Below are 22,083 nucleotides of genomic sequence, written 5' to 3'. Positions count from 1 at the left end.
GAAACAAAAGAAGGGGAGAAATAATCTCTGCTTGTGATCCAAGATTTAAATTTATTGTATTCACTAAATAGAAAACACACGCAGTTGAGCCTACAGTGGTGCCTCGCAAGACAAAATTAATTCGTTCCACAAGTTTTTTCTTCTTGCGAGTTTTTCGTCTTGCGAAGCACGGTTTCCCATAGGAATGCATTGAAAATCAATTAATGCGTTCCTAGGGAGACCGCCTTCAGACCAGGTCCGGGGACAATCTGTCCCCGGACCTCTTCTGAAGGCTGGCGGGGGGGGGGGGAAGGACTTTTCTCCCCACCGCCAGCCTTCAGAACAGCCTTCTGAAGGTTGGCGGTGGGAAGAAAAGCCCTTCTCCCGCTGCCAGCCTTCAGAAGAGTTCCTGCAGGGCTGCCTAGGCTGCAGATAGCAGCCTGCTGCCCGGTGCGAGGGACGTCGCGCAGGGCAGACATCTGCAGCTTGGGGAGTCCTGCAGGACTTCCCCGCAGGGCTCTCCAAGCTGCGGGTAGCAGCCTGCTGCCCCGCACGAGGGGCACTCTTAAGCAGAGCGCCCCTCGCGCGGGGCAGACATTCACAGCTTGGGGAGCCCCGCAGGACTTCCCCGCAGGGCTCTCCAAGCTGCGGATAGGGGCAGCAGGCTGCTATCCGCAGCCTGGAGAGCCCTGCGGGGAACTCTTCTGAAGGCTGGCGGGGGAGAAGGGCTTTTCTTCCCACCTCCAGCCTTCAGAACAGCCTTCTGAATGTTGGCGGTGGGGAGGAAAACCTTCCTCCCACCGCAAGTCTTCAAGACAGGTCCGGGAACAGAGGAGAAGCGCTGCGTGCCTTCCCCTCTGTTCCCGGACCTGTCCTGAAGGCTTGCGGCGGGAGGAGGGCTTTCCTCCCCACCGCCAACATTCAGAATGCTGTTCTGAATGTTGGCGGTGGGGAGGAAAAACCCTCCTCCCACCGCAAGCCCCGGGAAGAGAGGAGAAGCTGCGCGCCTTCCCCTCTGTTCCAGGACCTGTCCTGAAGGTTTGCGGTGGGAGGTCCGGGAACAGAGGAGAAGGCGCAGCGCTTCTCCTCTCTTCCCGGGGCTTGCGGTGGGAGGAGGGTTTTTCCTCCCCACCGCCAACATTCAGAACAGCATTCTGAATGTTGGCAGTGGGGAGGAAAGCCCTCCTCCCGCCGCAAGCCTTCAGGACAGGTCCGGGAACAGAGGGGAAGGCACGCAGCTTCTCCTCTGTTCCCGGGGCTTGCGGTGGGAGGAGGGTTCCCCGCTGTCCCCGGAGATTTCCCTATGGGCTTTCGTCTTGCGAAGCAAGCCCATAGGGAAATTCGTCTTGCGAAGCCGCTAAAAAATCGGAAAACCCTTTCGTCTTGCGGGTTTTTCGTTTAGCGAGGCATTCGTCTTGCGGGGCACCACTGTATTAGATTCTTGAATGATGCAGAATCAGAGAAAAGCAGATAAACTGGCTTAGGTGGCCAGATCTGTTCACCTGAAGAAAGATTTAAAGGAGTATGCTGGAGGGCACAAGAGATAAATGCTTTCCATAATGAAGATTTTCCACTCTAGAAGGGATTCCAAGGTATTCTTTCCTTGCTATATGGGCCACAGCCTGGGGAAAAACCTTCTGGCATACACGAGAAAGCTATAATAGTATATATTTTTACAATACTATATAGTATTTCTTTAAGCCAAGCATCCATTTTCTTTGAAGAGGAAGTGTGCTTCTGGTTGTGATGTGCACAATCAAGTTTTACAACAAAACCCAACAGTATCAAAGTACACCTTTATATATATATGTGTGTGTGTGCGTGTGTGTGCGTGTGTGTGTGTGTGTGTATACACACAGACGCTTGTTCTGATACAAACATGGTAAATTAAATTTAAACAGAAAATTGCTTAATTCTGAAAACCACTAAAGCAAAACTGGTCACCTTTCAGTCATTAAATGGATCTAACTTAGGTAATAAAGGTAAAGGGACCCCTGACCATTAGGTCCAGTTGTGGCTGACTCTGGGGTTGCGGCACTCATCTCGCTTTATTGGCCAAGGGAGCCAGCGTACAGCTTCCGGGTCATGTGGCCAGCATGACTAAGCCGCTTCTGGCAAACCAGAGCAGCGCACAGAAACGCCAAATACCTTCCCGCTATTTATCTACTTGCACTTTGACGTGCTTTCGAACTGCTAGGTTGGCAGGAGCAGGGGCCAAGCAACAGGAGTTCACCCTGTCACGGGGATTCGAACCGCCGACCTTCTGGTTGGCAAGTCCTAGGCTCTGTGGTTTAACCCACAGCGCCACCCACGTCCCAACTTATGTAATAAACCCACGTTATAAGCTTCAAGTGACTGCTGCAAAATTTCTGCCAGCATCTCAGAATCCCACTTAATTGCTTGCACCTCCCTACGAAAGAGCAATAAAATTTGTAAAGTGGTAAATCACCAAGACTCTTGTTCCAGGGAAATACATAGCCTTACCATGGGGGGCGGGGAGAGAGAATACAACTGGCTCTGTTGGGGGGGGGTGTTGGGATGTGTTTCTGACATGCAGAATGTTCTACTTTGGTTCCTCATAAAAGTTGACAGCAGGGCTGAGTTAATGGCCTTAAAAAGCGAGTCATTAGGTTGGTTCAAGACCAAAGCAATAAAGGACTAATTTCTCCTCATGCGCCAGAAAATTAATGTTACCGTGGAAACCATGTACCACATGCCAGTCTTAAAGTGTACTTTTGATAAAAAGGAGTCTAGTCTAATGAAAATAATCCTGTTGCATTTCCGCAGCTCCAACTATAACCACTCCAATTTTGTTACAGTGGTACCTTAGTTCCTAAACGCTGAAAACCTGCAAGTGTTCCGGTTTTTGAATGTTTTTTGGAAGCTGGATGTCTGACGCAGCTGTCAGCTATTGTTTCCGGGACGCCTACACCAATCAGAAGCTGCACCTTCGTTTTCAAATATTTCAGAACTCAAACAAACTGCCAGAACAGATTAAGTTTGGCACTTTTGTTTCTGCTGTTTATTTTATTATTGTTTTTGAGGCTTTTTCAATTAATTTGTTTTTGTGATTGTGTGGAACCCAGTTCAGCTACTGATTGATTGATTGATTGATTGTGTGACTGCAGAAATGGATAAAAGCCCCCCATCCAAACAATGACTGTCATCAGTGCAGGTAAAGAAAAAAATGAATTTTTATTTTTATCATCTACAATACTGCCTTCTTTATTTTATAGTACAGTACATTGATTATTGCTTTCGTTTTATGGAAATGGTCTTGTTAAATAGTAAAATGTTAAATGGCTGTTTCAGGGGTTGCTTTTAAAAATCTGGAATGGATTAATTTGTTTTGCATTACTTTCTATGGGAAAGTGTGCCTTGGTTTTGGAACGCCTTGGTTTTGGAACGGACTTCTGGAACGGATGAAGTTTGAGAACCAAGGTACAGAGATTCAGGGGATACTCAAACTTGCAAACTACTACAGGATTGAATGAGCTCTCTTTTATATCACCGACGGAAAACTGCAACAGCCTGTTTCAACCCGTTTGTGTGCTTGAAACCATTAACCCCACAGAGCAGCTGTGATACTGTCAGGCTTTTAAAAATAAAAAAATGCAGATATGGGTGGGAGTTAATAATAAAGATCAAAAAACAAGAACCAAACCGATTTCTTAGCCAAGTAATATAAGAACATAGGAAACAGGAGATCATGATACTGTCAAAAATTCCTCAGAGGTGGGCAAAAGCAGAAGGAGCCTTCAAAGAAACCGCGAGGTTTCGTTTTCCTGTATGTTTAAAGATTCTGACTTCAATGATGCTTCCCGTCTATTGACTTGGGAAAGAGGTGAGGAGAGCCACTTTCTGGCCCCTGACGGGAGGCTGTGGGGCTCACAGAGATCCAGGATCCGCCCCTTTCTGTGCTGGGCATGTCTCCTAGGGCAGCCCTTGGGAAAGAAAGGGGCTGTAGCTGAGGGGCAGAAGACACGCTTTGCACGCAGAAGAAGACGCCTGTTTCTTGTGAAAAATATCTGAAGCAGCTGGAAGAGATCTGAGCCTCAGATCCTCAGGAGCTCCTGGCGGTCAGAGCAGATCCTGTGCTCACTGAATGTCACCAGGTTCAAACATATGTCTGAATTATATGTAGGGATGGGCAAAATCTGTCCATTTCAGTTTTCCTATGTTTCTCATTTTCCAATCTAAACTTCACTTCTCCACAATTCCACATAGCTTGCAATTTTTAAAAGGAGTGAAAATTCGCAAGCATTTTACAGTGAATTTCTTCTTTGTAAGCAATTTTGCCTCCTATATACATTTTTGCAAGGCAATTTTCAAGAATATAATGCATCTATGTATGTTATTTTCCACTAATGGACACTTTACGGCAGTATATGCTTTTCTGTGCATATTACCGTATTTTTCGCTCTATAGGACGCACTTTTCCCCCTCCAAAATTTAAGGGGAAATGTGTGTGCGTCCTATAGAGTGAATGCAGGCTGCGCGGCTAAGCCCAAAGCCTCTGCAGGGCAGCGGGGTGAAGGCACCCCACTGCCCTGTGGAGGCTACAAAGGCTGTCCTTGAAGCCAGAACAGCGAGACGGAGCGCTGTGGAGTGCTCCGTCTCGCTCTTCTAGCTTGGGGATGGCTGCGCAAAGCCTCCACTTTGCGGACGCTCCAAAGGCTGTCCCTGAAGCCTGAAGCCTTTGGAGCGCAGCGGGAACTTGCGCTGCGCTCCAAAGGCTTCAGGGATCTTTGAGGCACAAGCTCGGGGGGCAGCGGGAAGGCGACCTGGTCTTTGAGGCTAGCTTCCCCCCACCGCCAGCCCCAAATAGCAGGTCAAAAGGAACTGAAGCCTCCAGAGAGGGAACTCTCGCAGCACTCCAGAGGCTTCGAGTTGCCTTCACTGAAGCCTGGCGAGTGAGACGGGTCAGTGCACACCAACCCCTCTCGCTCTCCAGGCTTCCAAGGTAGCCGCCTGAAGCCTTCAGAGTGCAGTGGGAACTCCCGCTGCGCTCCGGAGGCTTTGGGTGAATGCACCTTGAACACACCTTGTTTTAGAGGGAGAGAACAAGAAAAAAAAAATTCCTGTTCTCCCCCTCCTATGGTCCGGTGCGTCCTATGGTCCGGTGCATCCTATAGAGCGAAAAATATGGTATTTGCCTGGCAAACTGCACTGCAGCATTGGGGGAAATGGTGTAATAGTTAGAGTGTTGGACTAGGGCCTGGGAGAGAACAGGGTTCGAATCCTCACTTAGGTACAAAAGTCACTGGGTGACCTTGGAGGCAGTCACCATCCCTTAGCCTAATCTGCTTCACAGGGTTGTTGTGAGGGTGAAATGGGGAGGAGGAGAACCACATACACCACTTTGAGCTCCTTGGAAGATAAAAGTGGTCCATAAATGTAATACATAAATGAAAAATAAAAGAGGTCTGAGTTTTGGTTTGTGTATTGTACCGGGCACTACAAATTAGGAAGGCGCACATTTAGATGCAAACTATACTGAATGTCTCTCCCATCTCTAATTATAACAATAGTATGAAGAAGACTGTAGGCAGGTGGGCCAGTGCAAATATTTAGAATCGGGGTGCCAACATAACTGATTATTCGCTTCCAGAATTAAGCCACAAAGAGGAAGACTGGCCAACTAATACAAGACTGATCCTTTTTTACAATAATCATTTTGTCTTCTATGCCTTCTCTAAGGATGCTTATTTAACATGTAACACTGTCTTCTTCCTGTATTCCTTCTGTAATCTTTTCTGTTTGGTTTTTCTTCGGTAGTTTTGTAGTTTTGGCTTGTTGCAATGTCTGTTATAACGGAAAATTCAATAAAAATATTTTACAGAGAGAGAAAGAGAGAGAGAGAGAGAGAGAGAGAGAGAGAGAGAGAGAGAATTGGGATGGGCAGACTTTTAACAGGGCTTACCTTATCCTTAAAATCTATATGGTTCTGTAGTATTGCTCTGTGATATGTGGCCGTCCTCACAAAATCCTGCATCATGTTCTGTTGCTGGGATAAGCAGCCATAAAACTAAACAGGAAAAACAGGAACAAATATATAAAATTGTGCCCTTCCCCCCTTGCCTGCTGCACTTCACACAAGAAGGGCAAAGTCATGGCTGCAGAAACCAGCTCTGAGCAGGAAGTGCAGAAACACAGGGAAAGTAATGAATTTACCTCTTCTAGGTTTGTGATGCAATGGACCTCTACCTGAAAATATTGAGCTGCAGAGGATTCTTCGGTTCTCTGGTTGAACACGGAGTGCTCCTTATTCCAATTCCTGCAGTTCTTCAGCACATTTGAAAACATGCTATATTCTGAAACAGAAACGGTGAATTTAATTAAATACAGAGGCCTGAGAGGCAGGCCACTCAGATTCACAGCAGGTTTGGCTAGGGTACCTGGGGGGCGGGGGGGAATGGTATTGGCTGTGCAAAACTACAGCTGTTTATATTAAAGTAAACAGCATCATGCGAAATGGTAGGCAGTGAAAGGAACGAAACTGAACGATCACTGAGCTGCTCTCTACCCTCTGCAAAACATAATGTAACATTCTGCTGAACTAAATGTGCAAAGGTAAAAAGGTAAAGGGACCCCTGACCATTAGGTCCAGTCATGGCCGACTCTGGGGTTGCGGCACACATCTCGCTTTATTGGCCGAGGGAGCCGGTGTACAGCTTCCGGGTCATGTGGCCAGCATGACTAAGCCGCTTCTGGTGAACCAGAGCAACGCACGGAAACGCCGTTTACCTTCCCGCCAGAGTGGTACCTATTTATCTACCTGCACTTTGACGTGCTTTTGAACTGCTAGGTTGGCTGGAGCAGGGACCGAGCAACGGGAGCTCACCCCGTTTTGGGGATTCGAACCGCCGACCTTCTGCTCGGCAAGTCCTAGGCTCTGTGGTTTAACCCACAGCACCACCTGCGTCCCAGTGTGCAAAGAGCAAGCCACAAATTATACTCTGTGCTCTTTCATCTGCCTGTTCCTTCCCTTAAGACAGGTTAACTCACTGGGGTGAAGTGCTCTTAAGGAAAGCAGACCGCCATTGATTTATGTGTCACTAGAACAGCTGGGGAATCCACCAAGATGAGCACCCCCCCTTCACTCTGCAGCCCGACTCACCCGACCCGTGCAGCAGCCATGCAGCTCCTGCCAAATGATACACGCTGTGGTGAAGGGGGCTGTGGTGGAGGGGGGCAGAATCTTAAAAATAGCATGGACCTGCATATAGAAGATGCATCCATTTGCTCTCTAGAACTCCTCCTCTGCTCTCTCAGCCACCCTTGCCACAGCCCAGGCTGGCATTTCTCTGGTGCCAACCCAATGCCCACAACACAGTAGCATAAATGAAAGAGATCAGTACTGCAAGATTTGACCCAGTCTTCCTGAAACCAGTGTGGACACCAATCCTCTTGTTTTTCAACTGAACTGTGCTCCTCTCAAGATGGCAGCAAGTACCCCGCATGAGACGGCGGGCAAAATATTCCTCGGATGAGCTGCTCTAAATAGACGGCCATTGTTTGGGAAAGACAAGACGATATGCGCAAGACACACTGGCAGCCGATTTTATGGCTTGCTTGATGCAACTCAGATGCCGCACACATGTTCTTCGGGAAACAGAGACAACCATCTAGGATTTATAGCTGTCTAAATGGTGGAACGGAAGGAATGAGGAGAGCTCTGTCCTCTGCATGAATTCAGGGCAGGCATCCATTCGCCACCAGAAAGACGGGTGAAACAGGGGTCTGGAAATCTAAATAGGCATAACTCTCAAGTAATACGCAATGGTAAGTTTAGACTTCGTTCTAAACAATCAGAAGATTGTAGACCCTGCTCTTCAAAGATGCCTTGTTCAACTAGAAGCTTAAACTGGGTGGAAGATGCAAAGCAGTTGAAGCCCAATCTCTGACTGAGGACTAAACTGGAGCTCTGCACCCAAGGCCCTGTTGTCCAAGGCACTTGGACCCCAGCATCTTTGACTGCTGGGGAAAGTCTGCTGCCCAAAAGAGCAACCCTGAATACCTACCCTGCAATATCCAGGACATAAGAACATGATGCACCACTTTGCTGAAGCTAAGCAGGTTCCGGCCTGGTCAGTGCAAGAATGGGAGACCCACTGAGAACCCTCCTTCCCACTGCCTTGAGTCCCAGGACAGAAGAAGGAGAGCTATAGATCTACCAATTAACTAACAAATCATGTTTGAGCCTTCCTATTCATGCAAGTGGCAGCCAATTAAGTCAAATGGGGGCCTGGAAATTCAAAAACATGGGCTCATAGACATTACAATAAACTCACAGCAGCTGCTTTAGACAGAAGGCACATGTTTCTTGTGATTTCAAGTTTTGTCTGAAACATCTTCAAGTTGTCAGAAAAACATTTTGATCTTGATACCTATACTCTATAGGCTGACATCTGAGAATATCTGACACCCTTGGGTATTCTTAAAAAGCAACATATATTCAACACAATGTTGCCCAGTTGTTTGGTTCCAACACAGTATGATGGTGTAAAACTTTGAAACAGTTTTGAAGGAATTTGCCACCATTACGGAGAAGCATGAAACCCTTTCTGTTAAATTCTCCATGGAGCAACAGATGTCAAAGGCTGTCCAATGTGCAAAATATTTCAGACATAGAGGCAAACAAGGAAAGCCTACAGTGAGATGTTGCAGGACATGGGTGGCACTGTGGTCTAAACCACTGAGCCGCTTGGGCTTGCCGATCGGAAGGTCGGCAGTTCAAATCCCCACGACGGAGTAAGCTCCCATTGCTCAGTCCCAGCTCCTGCCAACCTAGCAGTTCAAAAGCAAGCCAGTGCAAGTAGATAAACAGGTACCACTGTGGTGGGAAGGTAAACGGCATTTCCATGTGCTCTGGATCTGTCACAGTGTCCCACTGCGCCAGAAGTGGTTTAGTCATGCTGGACACACGACCTGGAAAGCTGTCTGTGGACAAACGCTGGCCTGAAAGCGAGATGAGCTCCCACAACGCCATAGTTGCCTTTGACTGGATTTAAACCATCCAGGGGTCCTTTACCTTTTACCATTCTCCCCAAACTAAATGTGTGTAGAATATTTAAACTATACCAAACTGTGTTTTTTTCAATTTTCCCAAAAACAAACGGCTTTGGAAAAAAATGGGGGTGGGGTGGGTGAGGGTTATTATTCTGCTTTCCCCCCAGGCCTTCCCATGTCTAGTTGTACTTCTGCAAACCTCAATATCTTGGACTGGTTGATCCTCAGGGTCTCTTCCAACTCTACAACTCTATAGTTCTATGAACTCAGAGCATGCAAAATAGTGTAGAAGAAAGTGCACCCAAGTTACTGGTTGGGGGGGGGGTGGAAGTGTACAGAGGGGGAGAAACTTTGAGACATGTACAGAACTATGAATGCCACCAATCACTTACCAGAATGGGACCTGAATTGAAGTAAGGCATTGTTATAGCCAAGCGATATCAAGATTGATTCTTTTCCCACACGGCAATATTCGGTATCTTTGTTGACCAAGCATTTAAACACACAAACGCCATCAGCTGCAGGGAGGGGAAAAACATGTTAGCGCTTATTAAAAAACACAGAGACAGGTACATACATATGTATATATTACTGGCGGATGATCCACAGCTTGCCTTGCTGGATGGCATTTTTAATTCAGATATATTTCTCATTATTTATCTGCCCCTTGTTTTGTTTTGAATTCATGCCAACAGCTCCATCTTTACCTAATTGTTTTGGGAATGCAAAAGTTCTCTGTAAAAGAAGTACTGTGAAGCACCAGCTCGGAGCTGTTCCTGGTGCAATTGCCTCCAGAAAGGACAATGTTCTCCTTTAGGAAGTCTCTAAGGAAGTTTCCGGACACGGGTGGCGCTGTGGATTAAACCACAGAGCCTAGGACTTGCCGATCAGAAGGTCGGCGTTTCGAATCCCCGCGACGGGGTGAGCTCCCGTTGTTCGGTCCCTGCTCCTGCCAACCTAGCAGTTCGAAAGCACGTCAAAGTGCAAGTGGATAAATAGGTACCGCTCCAGCGGGAAGGTAAACGGCGTTTCCGTGCGCTGCTCTGGTTCGCCAGAAGCGGCTTAGTCCTGCTGGTCACATGACCCGGAAGCTGTATGCCGGCTCCCTTGGCCGATAAAGCGAGATGTGCGCCGCAACCCCAGAGTTGGCCATGGCTGGACCTAATGGTCAGGGGTCCCTTTACCTTTAAGGAAGTTTCACCTCTCCCCCCCCACCCCCGATGCTCAGAGGTGTGGAAAACAACAAGAATGGATGTTTTAAAGAAGAGGATTAATCTCTGGATATGCGTAGATCAGCAGCCAGGAGAAGGAATTAGCAACCAAATAAGAACTATTTTTAAAATCTATGTGGACACAGCAAACATAGCAGCAAAGAAGAGTTTAAGTGATGAATTGGATTTGGAAGAATAAACTCCCAATTTGGGCATCTGGAGATATATGTTGAAGAAATTGCAGGCGGGACTAAATTATGTGCAGCAGACAGAAAATAAAATAGTAATGAAAGAATTGTGGAATAGATAAAAATAAAATGCAGCATAGAAGGGTTCTTTTCAGAGGGCCAGGAAACCTTTTATAAGGGGAAGCATCATTAGGGGTGTTATTTTTATAATGAAATGATTTTAGAATGTTGTATCATTTTACTGTTGTTAGCCGCTCTGAGCCCGGCTTTGGCTGGGGAGGGCGGGATATAAATAAATTATTATTATTATTATTATTATTATTATTATTATTACTACAGCTGTTTTAATCCTTCATGGCACATCAGGAGAAATGTCTAATCTGACACACCGTCATCTAACTGCTTGCCATCTATGCTGCTTTTCTTCCCCCGGTACTTTTCTAATAATAAAACTGCCATTTGTTGTCCTGCAGTTCTAATAATAATAATACTAATACTTCCCAAAAAATATTAAAATACTGTAATACATCAAACATTAAAAGCTTCCCTAAACAGGGCTGCCTTCAGATGTCTTCTAAAAGTCTGGTAGTTGTTGTTCTCTTTGACATCTGGTGGGAGGGCGTTCCACAGGGCGGGCACCACCACCGAGAAGGCCCTCTGCCTGGTTCCCTGAAACTTGGCTTCTCGCTGGGGGGGGGGGGGAACCACCAGAAGGCCCTCAGCGCTGGACCTCAGTGTCCGGGTAAAACGATGGGGGTGGAGACGCTCCTTCAGATATACTGGACCGAGGCCGTTTAGGGCTTTAAAGGTCAGCTGACATGGAGCTGCTGCTCCAGAATAGTGTAAAAGTTTCTGCATTCCCCCAACCACCAGAAGAAGGAACAACGTCTTCAAAAAAGAAGCTCAACGTTGCACTCATGATTTGGTCTTCATGGGACAATAATACGACAATACATAATTCACAGGTCTTTTTCTCAATCTTGCTTAGTGAATGCGTATGGTCATAAAATCTACTGATATTTTATCACCACTATAATAAAAGGGGTGGAGACATAATAGCTATAACTATCTGCAAATGGTTTTACAAGATGCAAAGCTAGCACGTAATTTGAGACACATAGATGCAACCCATCATGTTGCTTACTTATTTTGGGCAGAAAGAAGAAGATATATGTTTAGTTCACCATGCAAAATCTATTTTTCCTATTCTATAGGAAAAGAACTGTCATAGTTGAATGCTAGAATATGTAATTAACTTGTCTGAATATCCACTAATTTACCAGGCGCACAAAAGCAGGGGGGACAAAAGGAATTTTTGCACAAAAGTGACATCTGATTAAGACACTAATATTTTGCATAGCTGCTGTCAAACTGTCTGTCTGGATTCAAAATCCATTAGAGCTTTGATATCCTGTTCAAATGCTACAGAAAACCAGAGATTTCTGTGTGGGTGGTCAGGCTGCAGAAAAGGAGCCTCACTCATTGATCAAGAGAGCAGCCCTATGGAAATAGGTTACAACTAACCTAAGAGAAGGATGAGATGGCAAGCACCAAGATCTACAGTGATACCTCAGGTTACATACACTTCAGGTTACATACGCTTCAGGTTACAGACTCTGCTAACCCAGAAATAGTGTTCAGGTTAAGAACTTTGCTTCAGGATGAGAACAGAAATCGTGCTCCAGCGACACAGCAGCAGCAGGAGGCCCCATTAGCTAAAGTGGTGCTTCAGGTTAAGAACAGTTTCAGGTTAAGAACAGACCTCCAAAACGAATTAAGTACTTAACCCGAGGTACCACTGTATTACTGCCGACTGTGTTAGAAACTCCTATCTATAAGCTAAGTGCCAAATGGCTCCTTAAACCAGGGTTACAGCTGCCAAAACGGAATATCTAGTTGCCATCTTGGGACCAGACGGCTCAAAAGTTATATTTTTCAATGTGACTTTTTAGTTCCTGAAATTCATACTGATTGTGCAGATAAAATATGGGAGTTGGAATTCTACAAGATGTGTTGCTGGGGTGTGAAAACAGTCCAGATCCATGGATCCCCAGGCACGCACCTCAGGTGCAATCCTGGTGCCTGGACATCTTCCCTTGCTTGCAAGTGGACAATAAAAGGTAAAGGTAAGGGGACCCCTGACCATTAGGTCCAGTCATGGCCGACTCTGGGGTTGCAGTGCTCATCTCGCTTTATTGGCCGAGGGAGCCGGCGTACAGCTTCCGGGTCATGTGGCCAGCATGACTAAGCCACTTCTGGCGAACCAGAGCAGCGCACAGAAACGCCATTTACCTTTCCGCCGGAGCGGTACCTATTTATCTACTTGCACTTTTGTGCTTTCGAACTGCTAGGTTGGCAGGAGCAGGGACCAAGCAACAGGAGTTCACCCTGTCACAGGGATTCGAACTGCCGACCTTCTGATCGGCAAGTCCTAGGCTCTGTGGTTTAACCCACAGCGCCACCCGCATCCCCCAAGTGGACAATAGCCAGGTACAAAATGCTCCTGGCGAATTTCAAACTCTGCTGGACAAAACAGAATGTGATTTTGTAGTTTTTTCTCTGTGCTGCATGGTATAATAGTATGCCATGTTAGATAGCAGCTGAATCTACCCAGATTGGGTCTCTGATCTGAACTGCCAAACCTGATTACAAAGCAAGTCTTGGATCTGCCAATCACTCATCAAAGCGGTGGGCGGGGTTTGCAACCCGGTGCGGGTTTCCTGTGCCTGGGTTTGCTTGCTGGCCGTTGCTCCACACCCTCTCCGCCTAGCCAATTGGTTGGGGGGGCGGAACGAGGGCCAGGTGGGGCAGGCTCCAGCCAACCATCTCTCCAGCTGGTCTTTGGAGCCAATGCTTCTGCTGTTGACATGCTGCTGCCAACCCCACCTGCGAACACATTAGCTGAATGTGAATATCTAACTGCATCTGTAACATTGGCTCAACCTACACAGGCCTGGCTGGTGGATGTCAGGTGCCAATGGGGAAGAACTCCAGCAGCGCCTGGGCTGCAAGGAGCGCTGTGGCGTGCCGCCAGAGTCGCACATGTTAACCTTTGCATGAAGGCATAACCCCAATAAATAAGTAGAGCTTCTTTTCCTCCCAAAGGAGCTTTCATTTACAGGAGAAAACTGGCAGAAGCCTTTTAGCGTAAGAGCTACGGACCATGTCTGGCGGGAGACTGGAAATCATTACAAGGCTGGGGTGGGGAGTAATAAACTCGACAGAGAGGCCCCCAAGCGCCACCTGCTTCCTGCCGCACAGTGTCGGACAACCAAGATTAAAAGAAAGCAATGAATATGCATTGCTGGTTTTAAAATTAAACATTGATCAGGCAAAAAAAAAGAAAAATGATTCGAAGAAAAGGGGAAGGTGGAATTTTAGAATAGGAACACAGCACTGCTTCAGATGGTTCAATGAATAATCCATCTGCTCTACACCAGGCCTCATCTGCACCAATGGCAAAAGAAAATATAAGTAAGAGCAGCCTGAGTCTCAAGGCAAGGCCACCAGCACAGGGCCCTGACAGCAAAGCTTGCCAGTGTTATTAGCTTCACCAGATTCAAACACAAAAGTAGCTTAAAACACATATTTTAATGTGCAATGGCATCATTTGCAGTATCTTAATATCCTTCACTGCAAATGGCATATATTAATGGGGGAGGGGGGATGTTGTTCTGCTACACACATAGAAGCACTGATAAATATTTGCCAAATAGGCTAAAATGGATAAACACATTTGTGTGCCAGTGATCTATGCTGCAAATTTAGTAACTCGAAAATCAGGGGGGTATTTGCAGCCACAGAGTACAAAAATTGAGCATATGTTTCAGCAACAACAGTGCTCAGTTTTCTTACAGGAGGGTAAGAAGACACACAACACACAGCTTCATTTTCTAAAAATTGAAGTTGACACTTTTTTTATTAATACTAAATGCTGATGTTTGCGTGTAATAAAAACCTTAATGCGAAACTCCTGAGGAACAAGTTGTGTCTAACTTTGCTTTCACAGCTCAATGATATTTGAAATGAAAACTCTTTATCCCTTTGCTGAAAGTCTGTCTAGACTGCGCTTGTTTACTTGAAAAACAGATTTATCTGCAAGATCTATACTTCCATACACATGTCTCCACTTTATTTTCCAATAAGAACTGGTTATTTCTCTTACTCTCCTCTGGGCTCCATGTATTATGATGTCATGTGTGCTATAGCAGACTTAACTGTGATTAAACAAATACCATATGCACATGGGCAACAAAAGAGAACAAAAATTTCAGCCAGACATAGCAAAGCCCCAAGTCAGATATATCACAAGCTGCAAGAACTGTAGCTTTCAAAATGTGTTTGTCTGTTTAACTTTTTGTTCATTTTATATATCCACAACAAACGCAATGGGATAAACAGATGAATTTACCATCACCAGAATAAAAAGCTTAACACATACACATTATGTTCTATGACTTCATTTACTTCTCTCTCTCTTACATTTTTTCCCCTTCCTTACAACGCGTTTTTAAAATGGGAGAAAATCTAAAATGAGGCATAATCGCAAAGAAAATTATTCAAACCTTTTAAATAATAATAAAGAGATTGGATAGAGGCAAACAAGTACCCAGTACTTGTCATGGAATGTGGGACTCATATCTGAAGTTAGTACAGTGGTACCTCGGGTTAAGTGCTTAATTCATTCCAGAGGTCCATTCTTAACCTGAAACTGTTCTTAACCTGAAGCACCACTTTAGCTAATGGGGCCTCCTGCTGCCACGCTGCGCTGCAGGAGCACAATTTCTGTTCTCATCCTGAAGCAAAGTTCTTTACCCGAGGTACTATTTCTGGGTTAGCGGAGTCTGTAACCTGAAGTGTATGTAACCTGAAGTGTATGTAACCCAAGGTACCACTGTAGTTGCAAAAGACACACACCTAAGGAAATCAATTTGTCTGATATTCTTGAAATAAGGGTTATTAAATGTTGTCACCCAATAAGGTAGGGATCATAGTGCTCTAATAACCCTGAGATAACTGGAGACATGCTCAGCCTTGTAAAAAGAGAATTGCAAGGGGTCACCAACATCGGCCTCTCCAGATATTGGACTGCCACTTCCATCATCCCTAACCATGGGCCAAGGCGGGGGAGAGATATTGAGGACTTGCTATTTGAGATTGTTATTGTGACATTACTGATGTATTTTTATGTCACTTGTAAGCCACATTGAAAGGATGTGTGTCCTGGAAGGCAGAATACTGTTAAATAAACGTGTGCCTCTAAAAATAATGTGCTATTTGCATCCACAACAGTGTGTTTGTGTGTGTGTGTGTTGGGGGCTTTTAGAAGGAAAGGATTAACCACCGCAGCCTGGCCCAATCGGAATTGCCATGCCCAACAATCACTGGGTATATTTTTAAAAGAATTAAGACTAGATCAAGTATTTGCATATCTCCTAGTTTGACCCCATACTGTACATCTTGAAATGAATCTTAAATATGTATCCAGTTTGTGTCACTGGCTGCTTCTTCCCCTAGTTTCCACAATAACATTCTGACAAACATTACAAAAAGAAGCAGCAAATATGTAACACTCTCCACTGGTAGTGTTTTAATGATTGAAAGCTTCTGCCCAGAGAAAACAGTGGATTTGCCAGACACAACTGGTGTTTGTGGTATGATTAGCATTAGATTAGCATGATTTTGACATGCACTTCTACTCTGTGGTTACACATCAAATCCCTACTTTCCTTTAGGCAGATTTTGCAAGAAAGCGCGTTAAAGGAGCTCTCCAAAAATAGGAAACAGTGACAGGAAGAGCGCGTCTTGCTGCAAAAATCTTAAGACACCACAGCTCTTGCTTACAAAGGAATATGATGAAGCTGTTTCATGCAGGAAAATAAACGCTAAAATGCGGCACAACAGCAGGGCAAGTTTGGCATGGTTCTGCAGAAAAACTAGCAGCTCGTATGCAAGCAGCAAGAACAAAGCTGCAGGACAAAAGATTTCCAGTATAGGAGAGACAAAGTTCTATCATCCAGATTTTTATATTATGTTTTCTTTCTCCTGTGATCCAATTTAGGTTAGGAGGATGAACAGTTTAGACGAGCTGCAGTCAATGCTAGTCCTACTCACAGTCAATCCACTGAAAAGTCTAACTTACTGTAGGTCCACTGATTTCAGTGGGTCTACTCTTGAGTAGAGACACGGGTGGTGCTGTGGGTTAAACCACAGAGCCTAGGGCTTGCTGATCAGAAGGTCAGTGGTTCGAATCCCCACGACGGGGTGAGCTCCCCTTGCTCAGTCCTGCTTGGCAGGGGGTTGGACTTGATGGCCCTTGTGGTCTCTTCCAACTCTATGATTCTATGATTCTATGAGTCCCAGCTCCTGCCAATCTAGCAGTTCGAAAGCACGTCAAAGTACAAGTAGATAAATAGGTACCACTCTGGCGGGAAGGTAAACGGCATTTCCATGCGCTGCTCTGGTTCTCCAGAAGCGGCTTAGTCATGCTGGCCACATGACCCGGAAGCTGTATGCCGGTTCCCTCTGCCAATAAAACGAGATGAGCGCCGCAACCCCAGAGTCGGTCACGACTGGACCTAATGGTCAGGGGTCCCTTTACCTTTACCTTACTCTTGAGTAAAACCTAGTTGGCTACAAACTAGGAGTTTTATGGCTGCTATCCCAGCATATACAATTTACTAGGGAAAGTCTCACTGAATGCCATGTGGGGCTGATGTTCAAGGCAGATGTGCACAGAATTGCAGGACCTGGGAGTGAAGCCCACTGGACTCTGTTGAACTTCTCAGCCGGCACAAATAAGAGTGTATTGCTATTCAAATTTCATGTAAGACTTCAATAGGATCTGAAAGTGATCTTCCTTTATCTGATTTTGTCTACTTCTGTACATCATTTTTTTTCTTCTAAAAATATAAGGTTCTCAGCCAACATTAATATGTGCTCCAAAGACAGAAGCACATGGAATCTGTTGACCCTTACATTTATTTACTCTTCATTATGATATTAAAGATCAAAGCACGTTTATGCCCTTCAAGAGATTATGATACTGTACTTTAAGAAGAAGAAAATCTATTTTCTCCTACAATTCTCATATACCACCAGAAGAGGAAACTACAGTGGTACCTCGGGTTACATACGCTTCAGGTTACAGACTCCGCTAACCCAGAAATAGTGCTTCAGGTTAAGAACTTTGCTTCAGGATGAGAACAGAAATTGTGTTCCGGTAGCATGGCAGCAGCAGGAGGCCCCATTAGCTAAAGTGGTGCTTCAGGTTAAGAACAGCTTCAGGTTAAGTACGGACCTCTGGAACGAATTAAGTACTTAACCTGAGGTACCACTGTACATCCTTCCTGAAGTCTGACTAAATTCAACCACACATAGCTCTAAAATTGATTTTCTTTCCCTGCAACAGATTGACAGCTCAGTTATGCAGACGCTGCTTCACTGACTTTAATCGGACAACACCTGGTTAAATGTAGCCAAGAGAAGGCACTTTCTTGCCTAGGCTGGCCAGTTCACAGAGATCCTTTGCTGAGTTGCTCTGCAGTCTGCACTCATCCTTCAGGTGACACCCAAAGGAAGGGCCTTCTCTGCCCTGGGAGAAGTCAGGCAAGCAGCCACCCTGGACTGCTTTCGGGCACTTACTAAAGCCTTGTTTATGTGCTCATGCAATTGCTATGTTATCACCTAAAGGTAAAGGTAAAGGGACCCCTGACCATTAGGTCCAGTCGTGGCCGACTCTGGGGTTGCGGCACTCATCTCGCTTTACTGGCTGAGGGAGCCGGCGTACAGCTTCCAGGTCATGTGGCCAGCATGTCTAAGCCACTTCTGGCGAACCAGAGCAGCACATGGAAACGCCGTTTACCTTCCCGCCAGCACTGTGACGTGGTTTCAAACTGCTAGGTTGGCAGGAGCTGGGACTGAGCAACGGGAGCTCACCCCATCGCGGGGATTCGAACCGCCGACCTTCTGATCGGCAAGTCCTAGGCTCTGTGGTTTAACCCATAGCGCCACCCACATCCCTCATGTTATCACCTAGCTCTTAGCATTTGCATTTTCCTACTGTGGATTTCCCATTTTATTAGTTTTATTGCACTGAAAGGTGTTACCAGTGTCTACATAAATCCCGTACGGATGCAGTTGCCAGACAGAGACTTTTTGGTCCTCTCAGGCACATAACTGCCTTGTGGGCTTTCTACCGGCCCAAAATGAGCTGTTTTCAATGTTTTGTATCACTGGGGGTTACTATTGTTTCCTTGGTATATGTTTTGAATCCAGCACGTTATGAGCAGCCTAGACAAGATGACAACACCGTGTAAAAATATAACAACTAACAGTAAACTGAGCGAGGCACCCACGCTCCCCAAATGAAAAGTCTGCTAATTGCTGGGTACAAAGTATATTTTACACGGATGGGAGGAAAGTGACTCCCACCATTATTCCAGAGCATCCTGAAGAACAGCCCTGCCAAGGGATCAAGAGAGAATGAGCAGAACGTTGAAGACTGGGAAAGAATGTGGAAAACTGACTTGAAATTTACAGATTGTTGAAAGAAAATTATATGAAAATGATGTACAGATGGTACATAACACCAGTGCAAATAGGAAGAATGTACAAAACTGCTTCAAATATATGTTGGAAATGTATGGAAAAAGGAGGGACCTTTTATCATATGTGGTGGGATTGCTGTAAAATTTAAAAATTCTGGGAAATGATATTGAAGAATTGGGATGAATTGGGATGAACTGAAGAAAGTGTTCCCATTAACATTTGTTAAAAAAAAACCTGAAGCCTTTCTGTTAGGGATTGTAGGAAAAGACCTGCCAAGGAAGTTGAAAAACATTTTCATGTGTGCGACAATGGCGGCAAGAGTCTTAATAGCACAGGGATGGAAGAATGAAGAAGTCCTGACCAAAGAGAAACTGATGGACTATGCGGAATTGGCAAAACTGACATATAAACCAGTGTTTCCCAACCTTGGGCCTCCAGCTGTTTTTGAACTACAATTCCCATCATCCCTGACCACTGGTCTTGCTAGCTAGGGATGATGGGAGTTGTAGGCCAAAAACATCTGGAGGCCCAAGGTTGGGAAACACTGATATAAACTACGTGATAAGGACAACTGTGATTTTAAGGAAGAATGGGAACCCTTTACAAAGTACCTAAAGAAACAACAGAACGAACTGGACTCCTTGGCAGGTTTTGAATAAACACTCACAAACTTTTTAGTGATAATAGCCAGTCAGATAAATTAAGGATCTATACAATTTTGTAACATGCAGAGAATAACATGTGTTGATAAACAAGAGAGAGGAGCTGAAGGAAGTCGGGGGGGGGTTACTTTATGGGGAGGGGGGAAATGGGGGGGTTAAGGATATGTTTTTTGATAAAATGTTTTGTTGAAATTCCTAATAAAAATATTTTTTTAAAAAAAAAAAGAGAGAGGATGAGCAGAATGATTTGGAAAGTCATCGGCGGAGGATGAAAATGTTGCATGTGAACATGTCCTGTGTGAGACATGCAAATAATAGTTTTCGACTATACTATACAATGAAGATAAAACACTTTCACATGTTTAGCCTGGAAAACTAACAATCTAATCATAAATACGGACATCTGTGTACAGATGGTGACAAACCACCTTGCCAACAGCCCCCCCCCCACACACACTGGGTAATTCAAGAGGTGAGACAGGCATGACCTTTAAAAACTTATGTTTACCTAAGCTTTTCTGGGCACAAGCTTTCCTTTCCTTTTGTGATATAACGCTGTGGTTTTAATCTTGTTTTTATCCACTTTTAAAGATAATTTTACTGAATGTTGTTTGCATTTTTACTGCTACTGAAATTAATTGTAAATTGCTTGGAGATCTGTTTGCTATACCTATGTAAAATTTCTTGAAATAAATAAGAGAACTGAATGCCGAATGAGCAAGTCATAACCGCTCTTGCACACACAGAGTCTGTGAACATAGCATAAGCCATGAGCTTACTGCGCAGAGACCACGTACAAAAGAGATGAGTAGCTTGCTTTTTCTTATTATGTACTTCACCACAAACCATTTTTGCATAGTGTGCATTGGCTGGTCTTTGTATCCATCACAAATTTAGCTCCCCCCATTCTCCAAACAGTTTTAAAGTGTTTTAAACTGTGTAGAAAACAAACAAACAGCGTCTGACAAAATTTCCATGTGTTTGCTGCACTGGGAGTGAGGGGCATTGTGATTCTTCTTCAGAAGAGAACCATATGTAGGCAGAAAGACATCTATTACCAGCCACATGCTTGAATAAATCATATGATGGGTTGGTACAATACTCACATGAAGAATGTAAGCCCATAAAGGAATTTATTCCAGCACATCAGCTTAACACATAGTATTATTTCAATTTTTTGCATTGAAATATACCTTTTAATGTGCTGGCTGAATCGTTTTAAGTTGGCAATCAGTGATGAGGCTGAACATTACAACGCAAAATAATATTGCCAAAATAATAATTTCCATTCTGTTTAATGACAGTTTTGTTCTTAATAATAATAATAATAATAATAATAATAATTTTATTGTTTATACCTCACCCTTCTGGCTGGGTTTCCCCAGCAACTCTGGGCAGCTCACAGCATATATTGAAACATAATAAAACACACATTGAAAACTTTCCTAAACAGGGCTGCCTTCAGATGTCTTCTAAAAGTCAGATAGTTGTTTAATTCCTTGACATCTGGTGGGAGGGCATTCCACAGGGCGGGCGCCACCACCGAGAAGGCCCAGTACTGAGAAGGCCCTGCCTGGTTCCCTGTAACCTCACTTCTCACAGGGAGGGAACCGCCAGAAGGCCCTCAGCGCTGGACCTCCATGTCTGGGGCGGACAACAGGGGTGCTTAATGTGTTTAATTTGTTGGAAGCCACCTGGAGTGGCTGGGGCAACCCAGTCAGATGGGCAAATAATGATGATGATGATGATGATGATGATGATGATGATATCAGGGCTTCTTTTTAGGGGTACTAAATGGTACGCAGTACTGGTAACTCTTTTGTTGTTAAAAAGTGTGGCACTTACTGTAACAACTTTAGGTAATTTAGATACCTCCTCATATTTAAAATAAATCTCTAAGAAATTTACAATGTTATTGAAATATTTCAAATGCAATAAATTACAATTTTAATACCCACATTGTAAAGCAGCACAGATAAATTACACCAGATCCTCATAAACAATAACCATACTTTAGATATGGGCAGGAATATTAGCAAAAGACATAAGCCACTGCCATTTTGCCTTAAGGTTCATTTATTCTGGTTTTCTCAGCAGAAGTTTTGTATTTATTTCCATTTTTATTGCTTATTTCTTCATGGGAAATGCACAGAGATTAAAATGGGAAGTATCAAAAGAAGATTCTTAACAGACAGGCAGTTAAGAAAAGGATATAATGATACATTCACTACAAAACAGATGCTACAAACAAGGTTTTGTAGCCAATGCTAGTCCTACTCAGAGGAGACCCAGAGAAATGAATGAGCCTCAGCTAGAAATGCCCATTATTTTCACTGGCTCTGCTAGGACAGCCCAAGGTAAAGGGCCCTGCGTTCACAGGAATGTCACAGATCAGGCACCAAGAGTGTCCCTGAACACACAGATATACAACGTGATCAAAATAATGTTGCTAAAGGATAGTTTAATCTCATCCTCACGGCT

At 44.6% G+C, this 22,083-nt stretch overlaps 1 protein-coding gene across 4 annotated transcripts in view; it reads right to left on the bottom strand.

Annotated features, from left to right (window-relative positions):
- LOC309332263 (histone-arginine methyltransferase CARM1-like) overlaps window positions 1–22,083 on the bottom strand; it is a gene marked incomplete at its 3' end in the record, with an annotated part of 57,480 nt that overhangs the window by 30,894 nt on the left and 4,503 nt on the right. For 2 of the 4 annotated variants that reach the window (XM_081845319.1, XM_081845320.1), the window contains exons 2-4: window positions 9,384–9,509; window positions 6,154–6,293; window positions 5,903–6,007 (exon numbers count right to left, since the gene is read on the bottom strand). In XM_081845319.1, coding sequence (XP_081701445.1) covers window positions 5,903–6,007; window positions 6,154–6,293; window positions 9,384–9,509 — 371 coding nt within the window. The remainder of the gene's footprint in view (window positions 1–5,902; window positions 6,008–6,153; window positions 6,294–9,383; window positions 9,510–22,083) is intronic. The other 2 variants (XM_081845321.1, XM_081845322.1) reach the window with 1 other exon arrangement.

The sequence above is a fragment of the Podarcis erhardii genome (assembly GCF_964252035.2).
Source record: "Podarcis erhardii genome assembly, chromosome: 17".
In the NCBI taxonomy this organism is placed as follows: domain Eukaryota; kingdom Metazoa; phylum Chordata; class Lepidosauria; order Squamata; family Lacertidae; genus Podarcis; species Podarcis erhardii.
Note: the sequence above shows the minus strand (reverse complement) of the source record. Positions and strands in the feature narration are given on the sequence as shown.